Below are 27,570 nucleotides of genomic sequence, written 5' to 3' on the forward strand. Positions count from 1 at the left end.
TATTCCACCATCAATCTCCAATCCTGTTTTTGACTTGACTAAGAGAAGCTGGGTGTAAAGTTTATTATAATGTAGGGTGTTGGGGTTTTATTTCTTTGTCACATACATTTCAGCCTTGAAACTAGCCTGCTAGCTTTAGTTATAAAGTGGCTTCATAGGACAGAACCTTATCAGTGTAAAAACATTGGATCTCTTCTACAGACCGATATGCAAATATAATCTTTTTAAGAGGGGTGATATTTAGAGCAGTGACTAATCTGAATAATTTGAATAAAATGAACAATATGGAAGCTGCCATCCATCCATCCATCCATCTTTCTCCGCTTATCCGGGCTCGGGTCGCGGGGGCAGCAGCTTATGCAGGGAAGCCCAGACTTCCCTCTCCCTAGCCACTTCGTCCAGCTCCTCCGGGAGAATCCCAAGGCGCTCCCAGGCCAGCCTGGAGACATCATCTCTCCAGTGTGTCCTGGGTCGTCCCCAGGGCCTCCTCCCGGTAGGACATGCCCAGAACACCTCACCAGGGAGGCATCCAGGAGGCATCCTAACCAGATGCCCGAGCCACCTCATCTGGCTCCTCTCGATGCGGAGGAGCAGCAGCTCAACTCTGAGTCTCTCTGGGATGACCGAACTTCTCACCCTATCTCTAAGGGAGAGCCCGGACACCCTGCAGAGGAAACTCATTTGGCCGCTTGTATCCGGGATCTCGTTCTTTCGGTCACAACCCACAGCTCGTGACCATAGGTGAGGGCAGGAACGTAGATCAACCGGTAAATCCAGAGCTTTGCCTTTCGGCTCAGCTCCTTATTCACCACGACGGACTGATACAGAGTCTGCATCACTGCAGATGCTGCACCGATCCACCTGTCGATCTCCCGTTTCATCATACCCTCACTCGTGAACGAGACCCCGAGATACTTGAACTCCTCCACTTGGGGCAGGATCTCATCCCCAACCCGGAGAGGGCACTCCACCCTTTTCTGACTGAGGACCATGGTCTCAGATTTGGAGGTGCTGATTCTGATCCCAACCGCTTCACACTCGACTGCGAACCGCTCCAGTGAGAGTTGGAGATCATGGCTTGATGAAGCCAGCAGCACAACATCATCTGCAAAAAGCAGAGACGCAATACTGAGGCCAACAAACCCTTGGCTGCGCCTAGAAATTCTGTCCATAAATGTTATGAATAGAATCTGTGACAAAGGGCAGCCTTGGCGGAGTCCAACCCTCACTGGAAACAAATCCGACAAATCCAATGGACCTTCCTCTCCATAACCCCTGAATAGACCTTGCCAGGGAGGCTGAGGAGTGTGATCCCCCTGTAGTTGGAAAATACCCTCCGGTCCCCCTTTTTAAGAAGGGGGACCGGAAGGTGGTCCCTCTTCTTTAAAAGGGGGACCACCACCCCAGTCTGCCAATCCATAGGCACTGTCCCCGGTGTCCACGTGATGTTGTAGAGGCATGTCAACCAGGACAGCCCCACAACATCCAGAGCTTTTAAGAACTCTGGGCGGATCTACCTTCACCTAGCAGTGGCAGACTGCTGTCACCAAGCTCCTCCACTGAGAGACTAAGGTCCTCCTTTGTGCCTCATGCCATCAGGGGGCACAACCACTCCCTCAGAAGGAGGGGGCCCGAAGCCGCAGGGTCATCAAGGGCGGCAGAGAAGGGGTAGACTAGGGGGCCTGGCACGCACTGGGGGTGCACTGTGGGATACTCTGTGGGGGTCCCTAGTGTTGATTTACTGCTCGTCTTACAGCCCGGTTCATCCATCCTTTCTTGTCACGCTTCTTTCATGTTCCTACACTTCCTTTTTACGTTAGGTTCTTCTGTTTTTCTGTTGTATAATTATGTCATTATGTTAATCATGTAAAACTTATGTGACATCTTTGTCTGTGCCAATTTCGTCACTGTTATGTGTATTTATTGTTTACTTGTATCTCTGTGAGCAGATGTCACCCCGGATTTCCCTTGGGATTATTAAAGTATCTATCTATCTATCTACCTATCTGTGTATCTATCTATCTATCTATCTATCTATCTATCTATCTATCTATCTATCTATCTATCTATCTATCTATCTATCTATCTATCTATCTATCTCATCCACCCCCAGGAACCTGCCACCGAGGAGCTTTTTAACCACCTCGGTGACCTCAACCCCAGAGATAGGAGAGCCCATCTCAGAGAACCCAGACTCTGCTTCCTCACGGGAAGGCATGTCGCTGGAATTGAGGTGGTCTACGAAGTACTCTCCCCACCGAGTCACAACGTCCCGAGTTGAGGTCAGCAGCACCCCATCCCCACTATACAGTGTTGATGCTGCACTGCTTCCCCCTCCTGAGACATCTGATGGTGGACCAGAATCTCCTCGAAGCCGTCTGGAAGTCGTCCTCCAAGGCCTCACCGAACTCCTCCCACGCCTGAGTTTTTGCCTCAGCAACCACCAAAGCTGCATACCGCTTGGCCAGCCGGTACCCATCAGCTGCCTCAGGAGTCCCACAGGCCAAAAAGGCCTGATAGGACTCCTTCTTCAGCTTGATGGCATCCCTTACCGCCAATGTCCACCAGCAGGTTCTGGGGTTGCCGCCATAACAGGCACCGACCACCTTACGGCCACAGCTGCGTTCGGAAGCTTCGACAATGGAGACGCGGAACATGGTACACTCAGACTCAATGTCCCCCGCCTCACCCGGAACGTGAGTGAAGTTCTGCCAGAGGTGGGAATTGAAAACTCCTTCTGAAAGGTGTTTCCGCCAGGCGTTCCCAGCAGTCCCTCACAATACGTTTGGGTCTGCCAGGTCGGACCAGCATTTTCCCCCACCATCGGAGCCAACACACCACCAGGTGGTGATCAGTTGACAGCTCCGCCCCTCTCTTCACCCGAGTGTCCAAGACATGCGGCCGCAAGTCCAATGACACGACCACAACGTCGATCATCGAACTGCGGCCTAGGGTGTCCTGGTGCCAAGTGCACATATGGACACCCTTATGTCCGAACATGGTGTTCATTATGGACAGTCCGTGACGAGCATAGAAGTCCAATAACTGAACACCACTCGGGTTCTGATCAGGGGGGCCGTTCCTCCCAATCACGCCCTTCCAGGTCTCACTGTCATTGCCCACGTGAGCATTGAAGTCCCCCAGCAGAACTATGGAGTCCCCAGTGGGAGCGCTCTCCAGCACCCCCTCCAAGGACTCCAAAAAGGGTGGGTACTCTGAACTGCTGTTTGGTGCATAAGCACAAACAACAGTCAGGACCCGTCCCCCCACCCGAAGGCGGAGGGAGGCTACCCTCTCATCCACTGGGGTGAACCCCAACGTACAGGCACCAAGCCGGGGGACTATGAGTATACCCACACCTGCTCGGCGTCTCTCACCATGGGCAACTCCAGAGTGGAAGAGTCCAACCCCTCTCGAGAGGACTGGTACCAGAACCCAAGCTGTGTGTGGAGGTGAGCCCGAATATATCTAGTCGGAACTTCTCAACCTCCCACACAAGCTCGGGCTCCTTCCCTTTCAGAGGGGTGACATTCCACGTCCCAAGTGCCAGCTTCTGTAGCCGGGGATCGGATCGCCAAGGTCCCCGCCTTCGGCCACCGCCCAGGTCACAGTGCACCCGACCCCTATGGTCCCTCCCACAGGGGGTGAGCAAATGGGAAGGGGGACCTACGTTGTCCTTTCGGGCTGCGCCCGACCAGGCCCCATGGGTGCAGGCCAGGCCACCAGGCGCTCGCCTTCGAGCCCCACCTCCAGGCCTGGCTCCAGAGGGGGACCCCGGTGACCCGCGTCCGGGCAAGGGAAAACGTGGTCCATTGTTTTTGTTCATCATTAGGGGGTCTATGAGCCGTCCTTTGTCCGGTCCCTGACCTAGGACCTGTTTGCCATGGGTGACCCTACCAGGGGCAGAAAGCCCCAGACAACTTAGCTCCTAGGATCATTGGGACACACAAACCCCTCCACCACGATAAGGTGATGACTCAAGGAGGCGTATATAGAAGCTGCCATTGTCAATAAAATACCTGCTGTCAAGTTATAACATATAATATAGAACTTTTAATTTGACCTTTCTCACACAAGTCACACATGTTGTTAGAATTAAAAAAGCATTAGGCACACAGGAGTCAGAAACCCACAACTGTTAAAAGATTTATTGGCAGGTTCATAACAAGTGCTGAATGCATCACAAATCCAATACTTAGATAAAACACCTTGCCCATAGATACGAGTGGCTCAAAAGGAGGAGCACTCCCCACTCAGCAGGTCAGTGGCTCCATCCTCAGCCCATTGAGTCTACATACTAAAGTGTCCTTGAACTACAATTTGTTCCCATTGGTGTGTGAGAGTTTGTGTGAATGCTCTACTTTCCTGATGTGCAGGTGGTGACTTGTATGGTGTAATGTGCATCCAATGTATGACTAAGTGAACAGGTGAGTGCTGACTTGTGCTGTACAGCACTTTTAGTGGTCAGTCAGACTCTAAACTTGCTGTATAATTGCATAAGTCCTTTTACATTAAATCATTTTTAGGGTTTCATAATTGAGTGATTCAGTGTACATGTGTGGAATGCTTTAATTAAGAAGGCACACGCACAGAATAATTAGAGTGTTATTTCAAGTAAATTACCAAAAACAAATCCATATTTTGTCATTGACACCTTGTGGATTCCAAGCATGAAATCGTTTACATGGCTAAAATAATAAAGCAACACATCTTTGATGTTTGCTCTAAGAGGAGTCATCAGAATAAAATAAAATCATTTGGGTGAGTTAATTTTTGTAAACCCTTTGCAGCTTCAAAATTTATTACAACTGGAAATATGAAAAGTAAAATGTATTACAACATACATAATGGAAAGTGATTCAGCCAATATTGTCAAAACATTTCGGTTTGTTCATCATTTCCATTTCATAAAACGAATTGGTAAGAATTTAGTCACACGTGATTAACAACAGCCCAGCATGGATATGAATGTACACATCCACTTGTTTCACGAACACATGCGAGGATCAACATCTTTGTGTAACTTCCTTTGTTGTAATGGGATTACTAGAGGATTACTACAGTATTATTCACAGTATATTACAATTTTACAAACTGACTATCTCAATCTTTTAGAATTAAGATGTGTCCTAAAACCAGCAATCAAAAACGTGTAGACAGTGTTGTAAAAACAAACCTAAGGACAGACCTGATCTGACAAACAACCTGTGAAACATTGCACTTAACCCATGCAGTCAGTAAAAATATATTTGATCACACACATTCACACGTATTCTCAGTCCATGTATTTTCACACTCGTAGCAACATGAGACACTCACAGCAAAGATAGTTTGATGGTCACGACAGAGAATTAATTCTTGTATTTTGCCCATTTTAAAATTCAGTGCCACTAATACAGGATACCCGCCCATATAGCTTCCTTCAAAGAAAGCCCATTTCGTCTTTGTTGATAAAATATCCTGGTCATCACTTCACCTTTCAGATTTCGTTCCTTTCAGACACACTGTACACTCTAGTCATCCTCTCATCTTTCTTTGGATCCTAATTAAGGAGCCATCTGTCAAAGTAATGGAGACACAAAATTATTAGAACAAAATGTACATTTAAAGTAAGGCAGTATTATTAATGAATGAATGCATACCTCAAATCGGCTGTAAACTTTCCTCTCCTTCCTCATGCTTTGAATCCGCTCCAGTATCTTGTCACGCTCCTGGTTTGTCTTAGACTGCCCCCTGCTGAGGTACATCATTCCCATTTCTTTCTCCCTTTTAGCATTTTTGTCTGCCTTGTCTTCTTTCTCGTCATCCGTCACAGGAAACTCTTTTACGGCATCATTTCTGCTTTGGCTGTTAGCAGATATTTGCTCTAGAAGCAGCTTTGTGTCGTCTCTGAGATTGCTGCTTGACAGCACATTAGCTGTTGATGAGTGATAGCGAGACTGGCTGGATTTTGGCTGCTTGGTCTGCGGTGATGTAGGAATGACTTCATCTGAAGTCAACTCATGCAGGTCAGAGCAGTTATTTTGCCTTACTTGATCAGCTGCTTTCTCACTGAAGGTTGATTGTAGACCAGTGGTTGTATTGACCTTATCTGTGGGTTCATTGTCATCAGTTTTTTCCCTTGCATCATGCATTTCAGCCTCTTGGCTTTCTTCATTCTTTGTGTTCATATTTTCATTTGGAGCAGGCACAGGTGGCTCTGAAGGTTGGGTTTCAGAAGGCACAGAGTCAGGTTCTATATGGACTTCTGAGGGAGGCTCAGTTGGACTACAAGTTTCTACTGGTAGGATCAGTGGAGTTTTGAATGAGTCAGTTGTAACCTGCACTGGAAGAGTGTCAGTGTCGGGGGGGCTGTGCAAAGGTTGTTCATGGGACGAAACTGACAGAACTGACTCAGTATTGGGAGAACTTGATACTATTTCAACAGAACACAGGGTTACAGGTCCAGCCATCTTGTGTTCAGAAGGAGGCATTTGTCCTTGAGATTCTAGAGATGTAATTGTTCCTGATTGCGATGCATGGGTGGGTATGTCTGGATGGGCAAGAGAGTTTGTTTCCACCAGAGAAGGCTCAGATGGATGGTCTGCTGCAGAGGAAGTAGGAGTTATATTCTCATTTTGATCAGATTTACTTTCTAAGTCAGTTTCATCAGGTACACATGACTCAGATGATGCATCGTTAAGATCAGGAGCCGAACTGTCAGCTTGGTCTTGTGATGAATCAAGAACTTTTGGTTCCTCGCCAGTCGCCTGTGGAACAGAAACGTTTTCTGATTTAACAGCAGCAAACATGTCCTGAGAAATATTAGCTTCCTCACACAAAGGGCCAACAGCTGATAGAGTCTCTGACGATGGCAAAACTGATCCAACTGACTCAGTCAAGGAAGAACACGACACTGTTTCAACAGAAGATGAGCTTACTGGTCCTGTCAGCTTAGGTTCAGAGGGAACCGTAATTGGTCTATGCAATTCTTGAGGAGATGTAATTGTTTCTGTTTGGGATGCATGGGTGATTAAATGTGGATGGACAAGACAATTTGTTTCTGCTAGAGAAGGCTCAGGTGGATGGTCTGCTGCAACAGAAGTGGGAGTTGAATTCTCATTTTGATCAGATCTTGATTTACTTCCTAGGTCAACTTCATCAGATAAACATGACTCAGGAGATGATTGGTTAGGGCTAAGGGGTTCACGGTTAGCTTTGACACACTCTGATGAATCAAGAACCTTAGATCTGACTTGAGTAACCTGTGGAACAGGGTTAATTTCTGATTCAGAAACATTTTTTGACTGTGTCAGAGCACAAGGTTCTTCTGAGTCTATTTTTATAGTGACTTGTGATGAAGCTATGATTGGCTCTGAAACAACAGATTTGTCATGTACAGGACCAACTGCTTGAGGGGTCTCACATTCTGTCTGGCTAATAGAAGTTGCAGATATTTCTGGGGTTTCCTGAACAAACTGGGATGAAGGACTGATAGTTTCCTGACTTTTGGGGCTCAATATGGCTGTTAAACTTAAGTTTGAGTCTTCTGGAATACCCTCTGAAGACTCTGTCTCTGCTTTAGGATGAAGAGTAGAGGGAGAGGTTGGTTTGGGATTTATTTTTGAACCTGAATCTGGCACAGCGCTTTGTCTTGATGGGTTAGATAAACTGGACTGTGATTCTGGGTGCTGAGAACAGGAAATGCTACATACTAAATTATCTGATTGAGGACTTTGTGTATTAGGGTCAGATGCAGCATTTGAAGATGGTTGTACCTCCACTGAACTGGGAAGGGGTTCACTGAACTGTTTTGAGGTAGAATCAATTGATGGGTTGCCATCTTCATTAGTACTTTGTGCAAGATAAGAAGCATTTGCAGTAGTAATATTCATTGCTGAAGCTGGATGACTGGTGATACTGTTTTGTACAGCAGGACTCGACTGTTTAGTTTCTTTTTGCGAATTCCCCTGAGGTGCTTCAGGTTCTACAGAAACAGACAGATTTGCTGCTGACTGGCTTTTCTTCAGTTTGATCGTCTCTGAATCCGGTAAAACTCTGATTTGCGCTTCTTTACATCTTTTGCTGGTGTTTGGATCAATCTCAACTTGACTGTTCTGACTGACGTCAGTGGCTTCTGAAGTTAGACTGACTGACTTGCATGCTTGCACTGATGAGGTTTTTTCTCCTTTTTCTGCAGTACTGTTTTTTTCTGTCAAACCCTCTCGTGATGTATCACCCATACTTTTCGCAGGTTCTTCTGGTCTAGATTTCTCCATTATTTCAGTTGATGGCTTTGTCTGACCCTTTTCTTTGCTCTTTTCAGCTTGTGCAGCCTTTTCTGCTTTACGTTTTGCTGCCAGCTCTTTGAAAAACATGAGCCTCATATCAGCATCATTCATATCTATATGCATTGGAGTGAACAACTGAGGCTTGGGTTTTTCTGTTGGTTGAACAGTTTTGGTCACCTCTGCTTTAGAAGGCTTGGATTGGGACACTGATGGTGATAAATTTGGTTGTTCTTCAACAGGTTGCTTTTTTAACTCTTGTACCTCACATTTTCCTGACAGATCCTTTGAATCTTCATCTTTTGATGAATCTTTATCTTCAGCGTTGCTGTTTCCATCATCTGATTTGGATAAATCTGTGGCAGAGTTATCAAAAGTGGATGACTTAACGTAACGGCTCCATTCAAACGGTTCTCTAGCAGCTGATCTCCTTTGCATCAAAGCCTGAGAAATAAATGGCTGTTTTTTCTGTTCATTATCATTTTTCTCACTTTCGTCATCGTGCTGGCCAGGAGTAGTTTTGGTGTCTTGAGGAGTACGCTGTTGTTCAAGAGAGTTAAATATTAGAGAGGATCTTAGACGAGAGCTTCTCTGTACTCCCACATTGTATTTCCTACGGAACGAGTCCTCTCGGTGAAAAACAGAAGGTTTTAATTCCATCTGTTCTGCTTCTTCAACCTTTTCCAATTCAGTTGTGGCTGGCAAGTCTGAAGGTGTTGGGATTGTTTTGGTTCCTGCTGTCACTGCTACAGGTTCATCGGGCAAATTCTTTGGCTGTTCCTGCTGAATGATTTTGATGTAACTTGGTATCTGGCTAGCCCTGGCTACCGCAGGGACCTTAAATTCTCTGACATTAGGAATTTTAGGAGCTGATAAATCTATGCCTGGTGTTGGATGTATGAGGCTGGAAGGCTCTTCAAAGGGATCTGACACATTTTGTGGCCCCAGTGGTAGGCCTTCATCTCCTTTACTATCATATGTACTGAGGTATGAGCTAATCCTCCAGTCTCTCAGGCCACGTTTCACCAAGGGATCCTTGCGGTCAATATTAGGTTCCTTGAAATACTTTTTCTGTTCAGTAGGGTTGGAGGGGGTAGGAGATGTTTGACAGGTATATGGCTGGCCCAAACTTAATCTTCTGGGGTAAGATGAACTGAAAGGTAAATCGGCTGCACGTGGGAAATTATCTGAGTCCTGATCAAAGTCCATATTTCCAGTAGATGATAAATAGTTAGCAACAGGGTCAAAGTTATCAGGTAGTTCAATCTCAGGGGGGACACCAGGTTCAGGATATTGATCTCCTAGAAGATAGTCTTGGTTCCAGAATTTGTCATAGGAACTATAATCGCCTTCCTTCCCTGGCTGCTGCTGTCTGTAAAACTGTCCTCCCTGGTTCTCAGGCTCTGGAATTGCATGTTGGGACAGGAATTGGTAAGGAACTCTGCTGTGAGCACCTTCAGCATAACTGTGACGTTTGAAATAAGGACTGTCCAGCATTGGAATCCTTGAGAGGCCCTGATCCAAAGACGAATCAATGCGGGATTGCTGGGGTGGAAACCTGCCATACATATCAGCAGGACCATAAATGGGTTCCTTCCTTTTAAGGGGCATCATTCGCCAATCCACATCCAAACGATCCTCATGTGAATGTCTCGGCCATTCCTCTGGATGGGAAGTGTCTAGTGGGAGAAATTTCCGTGGCTCTCTGAATAGTGAGGTTCTTTCACTTGGGTATTGCCTCTTTTGAAAAATACTTAAATCTTCCACTGGAGGAAGCACATCTTCAACTATCAGTGGTTGAGATTGAGCATACAGAATACGAAACTCTTCATCAAAAGTTGATACAAGTTGTCCAAGGAAAAGGTGTGCCATGCAGCGATGGAGCTTTTCAAAAGACCACATGAAGCTGGACAAAAACAGCATGAAAAGTACAGTCAATAGAAGAACTTCATTCATTGAACACCCATTGTCAAAAAAAACCTTGTGTTTTGTAAGGCTTTCTATGACAGTCTAAATGAGCTCACCTGTAGTTTCCGGTCAGAACAGCCCTGCAGTCTGTCAACAAGAAGTGATCCATCATCTGACCTTTGAAGGACTTCCCTGACCGACAGTGATATGTGATGCCAGACACTGTTCTCACACGTAAAAACTGCAAGACATACATCACATTGCCAAAAAAAGTTAATTAAGCTAAACGAGCACACAAGTTTTAATAGCTGTGCAAACCAGGGGGCAGCATTGTATAAAGCAAACTACTTTCAGAAAACATGGCTTAATTTCATATTCCCTTTTATGGTAATATGCAATCATTATGATATCAATTAATGGAAGAAATATGAATTTTCACATAATATACATAAGGGACAATGCATGTTATTTACTATCAGTGTGAATTAAATGTGCCAAATTTGACACATTAAAACATGCTCGAAAAAAAGCTATACACAAAGCACAGTGGTAAGTATAAGGGTAAATTAAAGTATTGATAAACCTGAATAACACAACATTATGTTTTGTGATACTTTATAGATTCTCTGAAGCACTATTAATATTATTATTAGAGGGCGGCACGGTGGCGCAGTGGTTAGCGCTGCTGCCTCACAACACGGCGGACCTGGGTTCGAGTCCCGCTCTGTGCGGAGTTCGCATGCTCTCCCCGTGTCTGTGTGGGTTCTCTCCGGGTTCTCCGGCTTCCTCCCACCTCCAAAAGCATGCGCTTCAGGTTGATTGGCCGGTCCCAAATTGACCATAGGAGTGATTGTGTGAATGATTGTTTGTTTGTATGTGGCTCCGCGGTACACTGGCGTCGTGCCCGGAGTGTCCCCCGCCTCACGCCCTGAGACTGCCAGGATAGGCACTGGCTACCCCGTGACCTGCGTTAGCGGATTAAGCGGGTTGGAAGATGAATGAATGATGAATGAATGAACTATTAATATTATACTGTATACAGTATATTTACCCATCTTACTCAGCAAAAAAGGCAAAGCATAGACTATTTTTGTACAAACAAAAATGCCAGGAAGAAATCTGTTAGAAACATCAGTATGAGATATGACAGTTCCAAAAACTAAATTACGGTATCACGTTTTTTACGTTAGGTAAAAAACGTGATATCGAGATGCTTCATCCAAGCTTAATTAAAGCAGAAACAGGCACTTTTTAATATACCACATAATTGTGATGTGTGGAACATGGGGAATAGTTTCGTAAAACTGAGGGGCTCATGTTTGACTGAATGTGGTCTGATACCAGCCATTCCAAACACAAGTTGTGTCACGCCCAAAAGAAGCACAGAGACACAACGTCACTGCACAACTTTAAGCAGGAAAGCTATGTTCAGGATATTCTATTTCCAACAGCCTGGTATCAATTCCAGCAGTATGGAACTACGTCTTGTGACCCAGACCTGGTATGACAAATCTAACAACACATACAGCTGCCACGCTTCTGCAAACAGACTTGCAACACAAACAAAAGTGTATCAGCAATCTGGTTAAGCTGGTCATTCACATTCTTTGGCATCACCCGTTCATTCTTTTCTAAAGAGTGTGTGGTTGCAAAGATTCATGGTAAAGCTTGGGCCTTAATTTGGATGCCCCAGTGGTGCTACTGAGGGAGAACAAGCACTGCCTTTCAAGCGTACTTCCAAGTGCAGAACTCCACACATTCTGAAACTGATTACAAATATAGTAACAGCTAGCTAATGCTACTCAATCAGGAGTAAATACAGCACTTCTTGGGGACTCTTGTATCTGTATTCAATCTATGAGGTTTATGGATGTACAGGTGCATTTCTGTGTAAACTTATTGTTTGCAGAGACAGCTCAACATGCTCGTCATCTTTGTTCGTATGTGGCATGATGGATTCCAGCTTACTCTTTTTGTGGGAATTTCGTTTGGAATATCTGACTAAGCAAAAAAACCATCAGAATTTCGTCCAGTTGGCCAACATTCGCAGATACAAGCGGCGAAAATGGGATTTCTCAGGCGGGTAGCTGGTGTCTCCCTTAGAGATAGGGTGAGGAACACTGCTATTCGCAAGGGGTTCAGAGAAGAGTTGCTGCTCCTTTGCGTTGAAAGGAGTCAGCTGAGGTGGTTTGGTGTGGATGCCTACGAGGCGCCTCCCTAGGGAGGTGTTCCTGGCACATCGAACTGGGAAGAATACCTCTGGGCAGACCCAGGACCACATGAAGGGACTACTGTATATCTCAATACTGGCCTGGGAGCGCCCTGGGATCCCCCATTCAGAGCTGGTGGATGTGGCAGAGGAAAGGGAAGTTTGGGGCTCCCTGTTAAAGCTGCTGCCCCCCAACCTGACTACGGATAAGCGGTATAAGATGGATGGATGGCCAACATTCATTGAGATGAGATATCTCTGCTGGATACTGTATACTGTCAACTAACCTGAGTGACCATGTAATTTCCCCTTGTGGGGATCAATAAAGTATACTTCTTCTTCTTCTGGAACTTGGCTCCTTGGTTGCTTGGTTGGATGTTTCACTAAGAAAAACCCTGCCAACCATCTAACCTGCAACCAGAAGATGCTTTAACCCAGCAAACCCTGCTAACCCTGCCACCATGACATGTTTTTGTGAAAGATTTGTTTATCCGTGGTTAACGTACAATAAGTTTGACAAACATCAAATATCAAGATGTCTTTTTTATAACATGGTTAATCAGCACTTCAAGAATGAGGTTGTAATATTATTATTATTATCAACAACAACAACAATAATAATAATAATAATAATAATAATAATAATAATAATAAATGACCATTTATTAACACAGTATTCATAACAATATGTTATAAATAATACATGAAATTACTCCACGGGTTGGAATTACCATTTCTTTTTTGTAAAAAATAATTTCCTTTTAACTGCTGTTGTGTTGCTATGGTGATGTTATAAGGGCAACCAGAATGCTAGTGTGTTTGAAATTAAAGGGGCCGCTTGTTTCACTTTATGGACTGGCATCAGATCAGACATTTTTTTTAGTGTACTTAGTGTTCGGACTGGCTTTGCAGTCCTGTCATAATCAGTTTTCATAGAAAGTAAACTGTTTGGAACAATGTTAGTTTGTACATGACAGTATTTCAATTTTTCAGAAGTACTTCTTCATTTTGCATTCATTTACTTTTTTATTAACCTACTCCATTACTTCTCTGAAAAACCGATTTAAAGGAACAAAAACATCCTACACATATCTTTACTTATATTTTTGATGCTGTTTTACAAAGTGAGGGATTGCAATTCACAATGTGAAGCTCGGGGTAAAATGATCTTGCACATTGCTGGAGAACAAATGGGACGACATCTTACAAAAAGCAGAGACTGCACCATGAATTTTGCCAGTATACTCTTACGTCATATGAACATTTAAAAAAGGTGAATTAATGAAAATAAATTGAAAACTTAGCATGCCCTCAGGCCCCAAAGTATTAACACACATTATTGATGGAAGCATATGTTCAAAGCAGGAGAACAGTGTTTCAAAATAACCTACAGCACCTATGTTCATTATAATAAACTGAAACTCAGTGGCACATTGTTGTTGATAAATATGGTTTTCCTTTCCAGAATAAACTAGTTTGTAAGATTTTTTTAAAAACCTTCGTATTTGTAAAACTATGGGAAGTGCAGTGTTGAGCGTGAAGTTGTTCAGATGAACAGATGTTGAGCAGCAGTACACACACGTCCTTACCTGAATGCTCTGCAGATTGACTCTGCAATTAGCCACCATGTTGATGAAGTGAGGCGCATTGAGCTCATCGAGAAGGATGTACACTGCAACATTCCTCAAGGCAGCACTTATGACATCATGAAAAATGTCAACATCCGTAAACATGTCCATCACTATAGCAATCACCTGAAAAGAAGACAGATGGGGAAGTGACACTTCAATAACATGCTTGGCAAGAAGACTCCCTCTGCAAAAAAAAAAAAGAACAGTTTACCTGCTGAGCATTCTTGATGAGTCGTCGAGCCTGTTCCTTGATACTCGGCATTTCAGGCTCAGGGGGATTGACCAGAGTGGTCACCTCTGTTGGTCCGATAAAGTGATACACCTGAGGCCACCCAAGGTCCAAACCTGGGGCGTCCAAGTCTGAATGGATTGGCCAGTATGTGTCTGAGGAGCCATCTCCACTAGTTTCAATTAAATGTTCAGGATTGTTGATCTGCTGGGGAGCCTGAACAAACTCTTGAATATACTGAATCTCAGGTGACGACAGGAAGTCCACCACATCCGCTCTTTGGAGGAACTGATAGTACCCCTCCAAGTCCTCTTCAACCAGTGCATCAATAGCCAAGCGGTACTCTTCCCGATAATGAGGGGGGAGGTAGTTGGTGTCCAAGGGATTATCCCCAGCAGAGGAACACTGAGAGCGACGAGCCATACTGTTGTCAATGAGAACCTGGGGTCAAAATCAGAGCTTTGATTTTGGTTTCACACAATGCCGCTGTTTTGTGTTGCATTGAGACCAAATCAGGCATAGCAGGCTTTAGGACAGGATTGTGTGGAGGTGTAGAAGGACCCAATTGGTCCATAAATGCCAAATTTGTGTATTGATTGCAACACCTGATTTGGTTTAAACACAACTTGTCTTGAAGTAACACAAGAAGCACGATAATTGTGAGGGCTAATCCAGTCTGAGCAGAAGCATTTAATCCAATAGACAGAACATGAGCATAATCTCCAATCACAGATGCATCCCACTGATGTCAGTCAGACAGAAGTTAGTTGAGTCCTTCCTTTTACAGTAATTAAAATTCTTGTTAATTGAGTACTTGAGGAAAAAGTACAACTCAAAACTATAAATTTCTAAAATGCTGAGCATTCTCTTCTAGATGAAAAATGTGAACCTAAGCTTTTGTGGAAAAGTACTGAGCATTGTTTTTTAGTTATGCCCTAAAAGCCCTCATCTGAGACAAAACTTGCTCAAAGAATGCACTGAAGACAAAATTGTAACCATGGAAATTAAAGAAGTAGAACCAATAAAAGTCATTCAATACAAACAATCCAGGGTTTAGTATTGTGTGGGAAATCTGTGTGAAAAACTATTTTGAATCAAACCCCAGATGGAACAAGCAGAACTCTTTATAAACTGTGTCGTGTGATAGAATGACGCTGTGATGTGATCACACACCCTACTGTCTGCAGATGAGCAAGAAATGACAGAAAGATGATTCAATCAGAAACACCAGTTTCTTCTGCACAAGTTAGGGTCAGTGCACATTAATTCATACTATTCCACATAACTGACCTCTCATATTCAATTTTATGAGACATACTAACATCAACAACATTCTACAAGTTTCGTATTTACTACAGCCGTGTCACCACACAGCTTTACCTGCAGTAAAACGTTTGACCTCATTGTGCTTGAATGTGTCTTCCTTTGGAGGAGCAACCCTTATCTGAGGGATCCTCTTAGTTCCGATCAGCAGGACCGAGTCCAAACGACGAGGAGATGAAGATCTCCACGGGATCGGCTGCTTTGGGTGTGGCTTCAGCGCCTGGCCAAAAACCACAATCTCCATTTGCAATTTTCTTGAAAACCGCTTCAATGAGAGACGCATGAAACTCCCAGTCCAAACTACACGCCTAATAGCCCTAAACCACTGAAAAGACACGACAAGAAGCGTCTCCGTCTATTACACGTTTGATCCTCAGATCAGCGCGTAAAGTCCAATCTAGACTAACTTGTTTTTTCAGCTGTTCCACAGAGATCGTGTCAGAAACCACGAACCAGCTCAGAAGATTCTCTTATCAATGTACACCACAGTCGTCATGAATCAGATTAAATGTCAGAATCCGAACGGAACCAAAGTCTTACGGCCAGACCAGTAAAGAGAACTTACCCTAGTGACTTGTCGGTCGGTTCAACTTTACGCCACTCATTTTGTCCCCACCGTGTTATTTTTCTTCTCCACTACGTCGCGCTTCCTTCCAAGTGGGACTTACAAAACTTTTCTGTTGCATTGCCTTTTCGTCGTCACCCAGCTAAACCAGTTTATTGTCGCGCCTCAGGCACATTGGCGAGAATGTTCGAGGCAGCAGCGCAAACACAGGAGTTGCTGTGGACTGAACTCGCCCCGCCTCGGCTTGAGCTCGGCAGTGGGTTCACTTCTGCCCGGGGTCGGTGTTCGTGTCTGCTCGTCGTGTGCGTGACGACTGCAGCCGTGACCGAGTGGGACTCGTCATCTATCTGTCACCGCGCCATACGGCCAGCCTCGGATCCACTCGTGTTTACAGCGTGAGTCATCAGGCCCTCACTTGATCTCTACAAGTTTAACTTCAATGTGGAACATCTGAATGTTTTGTGTCACTTCAAGTCAAACCTCAGCGTGGATAGATCCCCCTCTAACAAAGCCTTTCTACCCTGAAACTATCTGTGTTCATTACCTGACACCTACCTCCCAGGGCAGGCCTCTACCCCAGTTACATGTCACTGCACTAGAAACAACCTGTGGCAGCTTTGCCCATGGAACAAGACCTTGACCTGGTCTTTACATTTCTGAGCACGTTTGTACATAATTTGATAGTTACTCACGAAAACCAGTTTTTAACTTAACACCATCATTGGATAATTTTTGTACGAGTGATGAGGCACTATTCATGAGTTTTTCAACCAGCCATCACTCCAACGACATCACATGTATGTGCCAACTGCAAAATTGGAAAAACTGGAAAAAACACTAATTCTCTAAAACAATTCTGTGCTTGAATTTGAAACACTGATATAATTTTAAAAAAGGATGATTAAAGCCAGTAACATAACAACATCAGATAATGTAATAAATTTGTCAATTACTGAAATTAACAGGCCAATAACATAATAAAAGTCCTGAGCCAATGTCTTTTGGCAAATAACATAATTTTATTAACAACTCTAATCCCTCATTATTATGTCAGTCACAAGTCTCTAACCCTAAACCTGCTCCTAATCCTGACCCTAACTATTACCTTGGTAGCCAAAAGTCCCTAACCCTAATTCTAACACTATTACATTGGTAGCTAAAGGTCCCTAATCCTAGCCCTAATTTTTAAATTAAAAAGTCCCTAATGTTAACCCTAACCTTAATCTTAACCCTGACCTCTAAACCTAAGTACAGTATTGCATTAGTAGCCTATCGCTAATCTTAATTCAACCTGAACCATAACCCTAGCTGTTAAGTTTTTAGCCAAACAGTATTACATTATCGGTTCAGGACCTTTTTATTTTATTAGCCAGAAATATGGGCCTATTACCGTACATTTGTAAAACAGTCAAATTCATTATGTTAGCAGCTGTTATTACATTGATTTCTTCAGCGATGGTAATTATAAAGGTTAACAAAGGAATTAAAAATGATTACATTTGATGAAAATGAGCAGCATTGACTACTTTACATAATGGTTACATATTTATCTCCCTTGGTCATTTTAACATTGGAGATGAGGTGATATGGCGAAAGCAATAAAGTAGCTACACATTACACCAGAAACTGTCTCACTTAAGCTTTAAGATTTATTATGCAGCCATTTCCTGATGACACTTGGGCTCATCTAACGCTAGCACATCTATCACTGCAAGAGGGCACGTCTAGCCAAAAATGATCAGACCTGCAAATCATTTTGAAGTCAAGACAAAGACGGGGCTTCAGGAGGAAAAAGCATCATTAGTAGATCATTTTGTATGAGGCATATTGGCAAAATATAACAAACAGTTATTTTCAATAACAAAATCAAAGAGGAACAATTTAAATGCCTCAGTACAGCAGATAATAATTTTTCCCCAAATATAATACACAACTCATACTTTTACTGACTACTGCTGTCTCTAAAAGAGTCATCCATTTGCACCTCTAATTCTTTGCAGAGACCCTTTAGGTGCTAGAAACTGTTGCAAATGTAATATAGTATATGCAGACACCAGCTTTGGCAGTGTTCTTGAGGAACCTTTGCTCATTCCATGTGGCCAAAAGCCTCCAGTTCTGTCGTATTCCAGTGTTTATGTAATGCAGCCACGTAAGTCAAATCTCACCAAAGAATTCCTAGGGGATTCAGAACAGAGCAGCATCACATAATTTCTGTGACTTATCTACATAGTTTTGAGCAGACTGGGCTGACTTTTCAGAAAATGTAAGTCTATGAAATTTGATACCGTGTTTAAACAAAACCTGACCAGTAAATGTCTGTCAGGATGGGGTGGAAAAATTTGCAGTAGGCAGTCAAAGAATCATTTTGTGTTTAATGTGAAAATAATCATTCGCTCTCATCTGTTGTGTGAGCTTTGAATTCCTCTTGTTTAATTACCTGATAAATTTATCCAATGTATCAACAAGGCTGAATACTTTTGCTCCTAACTGTGATTAATACCATCCAACCAAAATCTGGTTTAGTTTTAACACTGTATGTTCTGATTTTTTGTAGTGCACTCTAGTTGCTATACTGCTACATTTGTGTTACCTAAATGCTTGTGAGGTAACAAAGGAACCCGTATGACCTCTTTTATTAATGCTGATAACTCAGGTGAAGACGATTGTTGTTAGATGTAGCCGGCACCCTTTGTTGAAGGTTCAGTCTAATAGCGACAGGAGAAAACCCAATAAGCCTGAAAAAAGCCTTCCTCTGCCAACGTGGTGACAACACGCATTCTTTCTTTTCTCTAAAGGCTTCATAGCAATCACTCCAACCACAGAGTGAACTGAGGCAACAGACAGGTTTGGTACACTGTATTTTTATTTTAGTTTAGAAACAGGGAGCATGTGGAAACTTGGCTTTGAATTTAGAGGAAGTTCAACAGTGTTTCTTAGAACTGACCTCTAGCAAAAGTTTTCTTGCTGGGTAGAAACACAGGAGTGCTTAAAATAGCCATGTCAAGTTGAAATATGTTTTACCTTTTAGCAGTGATGTAACCTATCTCCTCCAGTAAAGACTTGAAGACAATCCCTCTTTGTGACTTCGAAGCACCACCCAGTGCACACAGAGGAGCTGCAATAGACGCATTAACTGAATGTGTGTTACTTGTAGCTTGCTATATGACATGTCACAGCATTCACCTCTGCATTCTTTCAAGGCAGATAGTTCTCACAAAAACAAGGTTTGATTATAAAACATTATCTTATTCAAACATTGAATTACAGTTGAACCTCTCCTCTCCACACAGCATCTCCTGGAATGTGATAGTAAATCACATTACACATAAATGACAACCCTAAAATGAAACATACTTGTTGAAGTTGCCGTCCACTTTACAAAAATTGCTCATTTGAGGCGCACCAAGAAGGAGCTGCCTGTCACTCTACCTCCCTTGCATGCCTACAGGCCCCCTTGTGTGTGGTGTGTGTATTACAGGGGCCTGTACACACTAATATGAATGCATGTGCGTTCTTAATTTCCCTTCGGGGATTATAACAGTGTATTAAATTAAAATTAAAGAGTGTTGTCTAGAGCTACTCCAGTGGAATGTCCCATTACATAACTTGTGATTCAGTGCTGTACAAATAAACCCGACCCGACTCTTTTTATATGTCTCAAGGTCTTTGACGTGCTGATAAGGACAGAGGGGGAAGAATGTCAGGGAAGATGGAGGAGAATGGAAAAACCAAGGAAAAGGGAAGCACAACAGCTGCAGAATGCATTTTGAGGCGCATCATGTGAACAGGAAGTCTCACTGAGGTGAGCTCATGCCTGTCTACAATGGTGATGGTTCAATTCAGAATGAACCATCATCAATGAATTAGTGCAAAGTTCAACATCTAGGTTGGAAAATTCCTTGTAATATCGACATCCCTGATACTAAATCTAATAGCACATAATGTACTAATTTAGAAGACAAGGACATTTCTGGAAATGATTTAGAAAGTAGGGGAGAACTCATGGGGCCTGATGTCTGATTGGTAAAGAATATGAGACACCCATTTTATTAGAGGTGGAACAGGCTCCTCTATATTTGTTACTTGAAGAGGCCTCGGCAAATTCCGCAGCTGACTATTCCCACAGCATGTAGTGTCTCTAGAGATCCTTAGCATTCTTTTGTCATCCTGCAACTGGGTTTGATGGCAGTGATCTCTCTCTATAGATTTGTCAGATAAGGTTTGTCGTATCCAACCAGAGATGATCACCTCACTGAAAGAAATGAGAAGATAGAAACACACAGGTGACACAAAAACACAGCAGTAACAACAACAGGCTCTAACCATGGACTGTATAAAGTAGGGCTGTCACTTTAACGCATTAATTAGATAGATTAATTACTCTGCAAATTAACGGACTATAAAAACGAACACAATTAATCTTGAGTGGCAAGTCAAAGTGCAAGCATTTTAAATTTGGCCCATTGAGGGACCAGTAGGTTGCAGTGATACGTCACTTCAGGGTAAGTGAGAAGAGAGATGATCACAACACAGAAGAGCGAGGCAGTTGCTCAGTGGTACAGCAGTCGTCTTGAAGACAGATCACCTAGCCATCGGTGGTTCAAGTCCCGGTCCCGCCAGGGCATTCATCAGAGCATGAAAAATCTTTTCTTCTTAGTGTATTTTATTGATTAGTCATGCACTACAATTTTGTAATGTGCTAGGATTAAAATTCTTTATTTGGGGGCCTTTAGCAGGTGTAAGATTAAACTGCGATTAATTAGATTAATTAATTACAAATCCTGTAATTAATTAGATTAATTTTTTAATCGCCTGACAGCACTAATATATGTATGTATGTGTGTGTGTGTATATATGTGTGTGTATATATATATATATATATATATATATATATATGGTAGCAGTTTATTTTAAGGTACACCTATTCACCATTAATTAGTTGCTTATTAACATGCAAATTAGTAACATATTGGCTCTTAATTAGTCATTATTAAGTACTTATTAATGCCTTGTTCTGCATGGCCTTATTAAACAACCAGTAAGCGGTTTAATAAATGAGGTATTTGTACTTGTGCTGTCTTTGTTATTCTACCACTGAATGAGAGGGAACCTACTGTATAGATAGATCCATTTTTCAAAGATGTAACCCATCACTTCTTTATTGCAGTAGTTATGTGCTATAACATATTAACTAATTGTGAAAAGGAGGCAACTTTAGATTAGGGAACATGTGTTGGTTAATAAGTGTTCAACTATTAGTGAATTAGTAATGATCAAGATGTAACTTTAGTATGGGGAACATATTCTAAGTAACAAAGACTTAATTTAGAGTTATTTGGACACTTAATATTTGTAATTTTGTGTTTTGTTATGTTCATTAAGTGGTATTAAGGGAGAATAACTATTCCTGGGGTACTACAACCTTATTAAGTCCATACTAAGCAAAGCATATTGAGATCGTAATTTATATACAACAACTTCCTTACTTAATACTAATAAGCAAGAATTCTGAGGTTATTGAGGGAAGATTCTTAGTTAATGGCTTACTGGTTGTTTAATAAGGCCATGCAGAACAAGGCATTAATAAGTACTTAATAATGACTAATTAAGAGCCAATATGTTACTAATTTGCATGTTAATAAGCAACTAATTAATGGTGAATAGGTGTACCTTAAAATAAAGTGTTACCAGCACGGTGGCGCAGTGGTTAGCGCTGCCGCCTCACAACACGGCGGACCCGGGTTCGAGTCCGGCTCTGTGCGGAGTTTGCATGCTCTCCCAGTGTCTGCGTGGGTTTTCTCCGGGTTCTCCGGCTTCCTCCCACCTCCAAAAGCATGCACTTCAGGTTGATTGGCCGGTCCCAAATTGACCGTAGGAGTGAGTGTGAGTGTGAATGATTGTTTGTTTCTATGTGGCTCCGCGGTGCACTGGCGTTGTCCCCAGACTGTCCCCCGCCTCACGCCCTGAGACTGCCGGGATAGGCGCCGGCTCCCCCGCGACCTGCGTTTGCAGATTAAGCAGGTTAGAAGATGAATGAATGAATGAATATATATATATATATACTCACACATACACACATATATATACAGTATATATACATACATATATACAGTATATATATGTATATATACATACATATATACAGTGTGTGTGTGTGTGTGTGTGTGTGTGTGTGTGTGTGTGTGTGTGTGTGTGTGTGTGTGTGTGTATAGCCTTCATCACTGGTGCCCCAAAATATATTTTGGTGGCCCAAAATATAAGTGTGAAGTCTCCCACCTTTCCACATCCTGTCCAGTACAAATTAGACGCATTACTATATTATGAAATCACAATTGGAGCATTGAAATATCTCATTTTAACCTTCCAATCATATTCCCTGAGTGTTGGACTGCTAGTTAATTTGTGGCCCGCTTCAAAAGTGTCTTCCCATTGTTTATCTGTTATTATAATATTAGCTTCAAATTCCCATTTCTCTTTAACCCCTGAATTACTGTCCTTAGAGTCCTGTTGCAGAGCCTTATACCCACACACACACACACGCACACACACACACACACACACACACACACACACACACACACACATACATATATATATATATATATATATAAAATCCCCTTTTTTTGTTGTATTTTCTTCAGTCATTGACATCAACAATCCCTCCAACTCTGCCCATTTCCTATGTTTTAAAAGATAATGATGTAATCGTAAACATTTATAAAAGTCCTGTACAGGTAAATTAAATTCTCTTTTAAGTTGATCGAATGACTTCAGAGTTTCCCCAATGAACAGTTGTGCCATATAAATGAGTCCCTTATTTGACCATTTTTTTATACCCTGCAACAAGTATAGACGGCAAAAAAAGTCTGGATTCTTTGTTATCTTAGCGGCTCCAGTGGTTGATTTGGATATGCCCAATTTTTTTCTTACAACTGACCATATCTTCATTGTTCCTTCAATCCATTCATTTCCTATTCTAAGTTTCGTCCACTTCGCCTGAGTCACAAAAGGGAGTGATTTTAAAGATATGTTTTTACAGGAACTTTGTTCCATCTTCACCCAAACCGTGTCCGTGTCATTATTTATCCAGATAATTAAAGGTCGAATTTGTGCAGCCCAGAAATTATGCTGTAAATTGGGTAGGTTCATCCCTCATTAGTCTTTAGGCCGCAAAAGTGTTTTATATTTAATTCTGGCCCTTTTATGTTGCCATAGAAAGTTTGATATTATTCTATCTAACGTTGTTAGGGTGGAATTAGAAATTACAATGGGCAGTGACTGAAAAAAAAAAATCAATCTTGGTAATATGTTCATTCTCACAGTTTCTATTCTTCCCAGTAGGTTTAAAGGTAAAACCTCCCACTTACTTTAGTCCTTTTTTATATCACCTATCAATTTCCCGTAGTTTGCTTCAAATAGTTGAGATGTGACAGGGGTTATTATAATGCCCAAATATTTAAATCCTTTGCTTGTCCTTTTAAACCTAGTCTTCTCTTCTAATTCTGTTGGGTATTTACCTGATAACATAGTGACTACTGATTTAGGTTCATTTGTTTTATATCCTGATAATTTTCCGTATTCCCCCAGGTTGTTTAACAGTGCTGGTATGGATGAAGATGGTTCACTTACGTTAATATATCATCTACGAATAGTGATAATGTGTGTTCCACACCCCCATTATCTAATATTCCCTTTATTTTTTTATTTTGTCTGATTGACTCGGCCAAAGGTTCGACACTCAGAGCGAATAACAATAACTCAAACAGTCGCCTTGTCTGACTCCTCTTTAAAGGTAGAAGAATTCAGAACAGCAGCCGTTAACTCTAATTCGGGATTTGTTTTTTTTGTACAGCATTTTTATCCAGTCCATAAAAAGTTGAGTGAAATTAAAACTGTTAATGTACGATACAGGAAATTCCATTTTACTTGATCAAAAGTTTTTTGTGCGTCTAGGCTAAGTAACATGTTGCAGTTGGAACTGTTTTTAGTGCATGTTATTATGTTCAAGGTCCTCCTAATATTATTAATATTATTACTCCCTTGTCTTCCTGAAATAAAACCTGTCTAATTCAGTTTAATTAATGATGTCATTAGTACTTTCATTCTCTGTGCCAATATGCTGGTCAATATTTTAACATCATTACACAATAAGCTAACAGGTCTATATGCTTCACAGGAAGTGGGCTCTTTGTCCTCCTTACATAATACCGAAATAACAGCTTCCGACCAGGTTTTAGGTGGATCTGCCGATGCCAATGCATAATTCAATACTTTAGTCAGAACTCAGGTCATTTCTTTTGCCAAACATCTCAAGTACTCCCCTGGCAACTCATCAGGTATTTCTTAGGATGAAATTGGTTGTATCAGTTCAGGTACCTCTTTTGTTGATAAGGATGGTAATTGCAATTTACTTGAAAAGTCTTGCCTCTTGCTTTCTAAATGGTCAGTGTCTGTGTCTTCATATAATCTTTCATAATAATCTTCGGATGCTTCCACTATCTCTGCTGATGTCTGTGTAGGTTCTCAGTCATCCAGGTCATGGTTATCCAAAAGCTGTTGAGTGGATCCACTGGATGTTAAGAAAGTTCTTGAAGACGTTTCGTCTCTCATCCAAGAGACTTCTTCATCCAAGAGACTTCAACTGAAAAAGTCTCTTGGATGAGAGATGAAACGTCTTCAAGAACTTTCTTAACATCCAGTGGACCCACTCAACAGCTTTTGGATACTATCTCTGCTTGTTTTACAGGTAGTTGTTTAGACACTGGATGTCTTATTTTGGAGATAATCCGGTTTGATTGGGCCTTTCTTAGCTGAAACGCTAATAGGTAACTTGCTCTGTTGCCACTTTCAAAGCATTTTTGATTTGTAAAGTGCAGTGCACCCTTTACTTTATACAGTATGTCAATATTTCATCCAATTGATGTCTATTTTTTTTGAGTTCAAGTACTACAGAATTTTTTTTATGTTTGCTTGTGCTGTAATACCAATTCTTTAAACTCCTGAGTTTTTCTTGAGTTCTTAGTTTCCAATATTTGTTGCTTTTCTAAGTGAGCTTTCTTCAATCTAGATGTTATTTAAATTATTTTCCCTCTCATAACTACTTTCCCCGCCTCCCACAGAGTTTAGTTTAGTTTAGTACAGTACTCTAGATTTTTTGTAATACTGCCCTGTTCTGGAGGCAGTCTATCCAGTTTACCATTTTGGACCGTGTTAAAATCCCAAACCGCCACTATCATTCCTTTCCCATTATTGGTTATCAAAGTAGCTATGATTTTATAGAATGTCTCATTTTCACTTCCAATGGAGCCAACCACCATTATTCATCTGCTTCTGTTATCTCTAATTACCTTTTCTTCAGAGAATGGTACATAGTTATTGATTAATGTGGCTACACCTGTTTTCTTACTCTGTGAAGCATGAAACATGTGGCTGACCCACTCCCTTTCCAATTTTTTATATTCACTTTCAGTTAGATGGGTTTCTTGAATAAGAGCAAATGAACATTGTGGTTTTTTCAAGTGGTTTAGAATTTTTTTTCATTGTTTAGAATTGTTTACTTTTAGAATTTCCAGTTCAATTGTATTGCATCCTGTGGTGCACCCTGCAGCTCCTGTGTATACTGGGAAGTCCAGCAATGTCTAAAGGACATGTGTCTCGGGATAGACGTCATATCTTCCAACAAGTCTTAAATGCAAAAACTATGTAATAACCAGTTTGTTTCATTTTCCTAGAGGAAGAGATGAAGCAGCTCAGACAATAAAATTATCAGTCCTAGTGATGACGCCAAGAGGACACTTCTGGATTTATGGTTAGTGCAGTTATTATAGGAAGATGTGCTGACATCACAGTTATGACACTCCTGATTTTGTGAGTGAACCCGGTTTTTCAGCTGCAGAAAGAACTATATGACCAATTGCTGAATGTAAAAACTACAAAGTGGATCTGAATTCACCTCATTTGTTTATTAAATCCAAGGTGCCTTTCTTTCATACTTCCAGTGACCTTTCAGGTTGGGTTGTTTGCTTTCGCCGGCTCCGGTTATTCATACTGTTGCAATTAAGTTATGTTGGCACAGGCTTCAAGAGCAGCACAACATGCTGAACAAGTTTACTGTGCAGAGACAGCTCTCTGCACTACCTGGTATAGCTCGTACTTTCTGATAAAAATCTGGCATAGTTACCGTACACAGAGTTTCAGCTTCAGTTTGTCTTGTTCAGGTGTTGGAATGTGGTGGGATTTGCAAGGTCCACAAGGAGAAGAAATGTTACCACACAAAAATCAAGTAAGATTTGCTATAATTGTAAACTGTATAATGTTCACATATTTGGCTGTAGATAAGATTAATCGGTGAAGTCATCCAACCAGAAGAAGAAGAGAAGTATACTTAAATGATTCCCGTAGGGAAATTAATATTAAGTTTTCACTCGTGGTTAGTAATCATGCATAGTTTTTTTTTTCTACAGGCCCCTGAAACAACCAAGCACACACACAAGGGGCCTGTAGGCATGCAGTAAATACAGGGAGGCCAGGTCGTATGGAGCCCCATCTCTACCTAGTGAGCTACTGCTGCCCTCTAACACCAGACTCCAACACCAGTCTTCTGCAGATACTGAGCCTGAAAAACAGGTCAAAAGGTTGTGAGTATTTTTACTGCAACTCTACTCTACCTTCAGTATGTGTTCATAGAAATATACCAGTCTTTCTCTGCATAAAGACAGATATTCATATAGTGATTGATTTAGAATTCTAACACAAATATAAAATTAAAAATATAGGATTCATTTTCAAATTTGTGTAAAACTCAAGACTTCCTGCAGTTTTTATTTACGCATTTGAGAGTAGCCTGTTCCACTGATAACTCTATGAACCAGAACCAAGTTCAGGTTGGACAACATTGAGAAGCCTTTTCATTTCTTCCAAACAGCGCCACTCCCGGACGGCCTACTCTTGGCATTTTAGTCTGCTGAAGTCATCATTGCCAAGGAAAAGCAGCTTAGCAACATAACTGTAACACCTCCTGTAACAATCACTAAGGAAATGTGAACTGAGGATTAGCTTTGATTTACAAAAACACAATCAGAAGTTCTCTTCAATATACACTGGAGGTTTGCTTACAAAAAAACCCTGTGGCTCTATGTTCTGGCTAACTTTGTATAAAGCTAGAAAAAATCCTGACTTTTCAATATTTGGACATACGGAGGAAGGCAATGCTGACAAAATATTTAGAGTATGTCATTTTGTATAAATAAATAAATAAATATTTATCAAATAAAACTTGAGTAATTGATTGATTTTACAATATAAAATTTCATATGTGTATGTGTCCATACAAACGTAAGGAAGAAAACAAAATAGATTTTTCTTGCTGATTTGAATTTTGTGGTGTGTCTGAGTTCACCTGTCTTTTCATTTTGGTTACATATTAATAGTGCTGGAAT

General features: G+C 41.7%; 1 protein-coding gene and 1 long non-coding RNA gene across 3 annotated transcripts; one reads left to right on the forward strand and one right to left on the reverse strand.

Moving 5' to 3' along the window:
- Window positions 1–4,133: 4,133 nt before the first annotated feature.
- On the reverse strand, window positions 4,134–16,402 carry fam83ha (family with sequence similarity 83 member Ha). Of its 2 annotated transcripts, none has more exons than XM_068327174.1 (6): window positions 16,133–16,402; window positions 14,227–14,668; window positions 13,974–14,138; window positions 10,292–10,416; window positions 5,643–10,173; window positions 4,134–5,558 (listed from the first exon to the last, which is right to left on the reverse strand). In XM_068327174.1, the coding sequence occupies exons 2-6, from the start codon at window positions 14,665–14,667 to the stop codon at window positions 5,547–5,549; spliced, it is 5,274 nt and encodes a 1,757-aa protein (XP_068183275.1). In that variant the 5' UTR covers window position 14,668; window positions 16,133–16,402; the 3' UTR covers window positions 4,134–5,546. The 2 variants fall into 2 exon arrangements, with proteins under 2 accessions (XP_068183275.1, XP_068183274.1); XM_068327173.1 differs by having other exon boundaries at window positions 14,227–14,685.
- Window positions 16,393–27,332, forward strand: LOC137603582 (uncharacterized). The gene is made up of 5 exons (XR_011037301.1): window positions 16,393–16,527; window positions 19,795–19,934; window positions 25,864–25,940; window positions 26,350–26,414; window positions 26,596–27,332. It is a non-coding gene; the product is annotated as an uncharacterized lncRNA (long non-coding RNA).
- Window positions 27,333–27,570: the final 238 nt, after the last annotated feature.

The sequence above is a fragment of the Antennarius striatus genome, chromosome 11 (genome assembly GCF_040054535.1).
Source record: "Antennarius striatus isolate MH-2024 chromosome 11, ASM4005453v1, whole genome shotgun sequence".
In the NCBI taxonomy this organism is placed as follows: domain Eukaryota; kingdom Metazoa; phylum Chordata; class Actinopteri; order Lophiiformes; family Antennariidae; genus Antennarius; species Antennarius striatus.

Bases quoted from the DNA above. Each gene is read 5' to 3' on its own strand.
- fam83ha (XM_068327174.1), bottom strand. From the start codon at position 14,667: ATGGCTCGTCGCTCTCAGTGTTCCTCTGCTGGGGATAATCCCTTGGAC. The intron at 14,139-14,226 runs GTAAACTGTTCT...TCTTCTTTTCAG, and splicing joins TCATCAAGAATGCTCAGCAG to GTGATTGCTATAGTGATGGA. The intron at 10,417-13,973 runs GTAAGGACGTGT...TATGTCTTGCAG, and splicing joins TCAATCTGCAGAGCATTCAG to TTTTTACGTGTGAGAACAGT.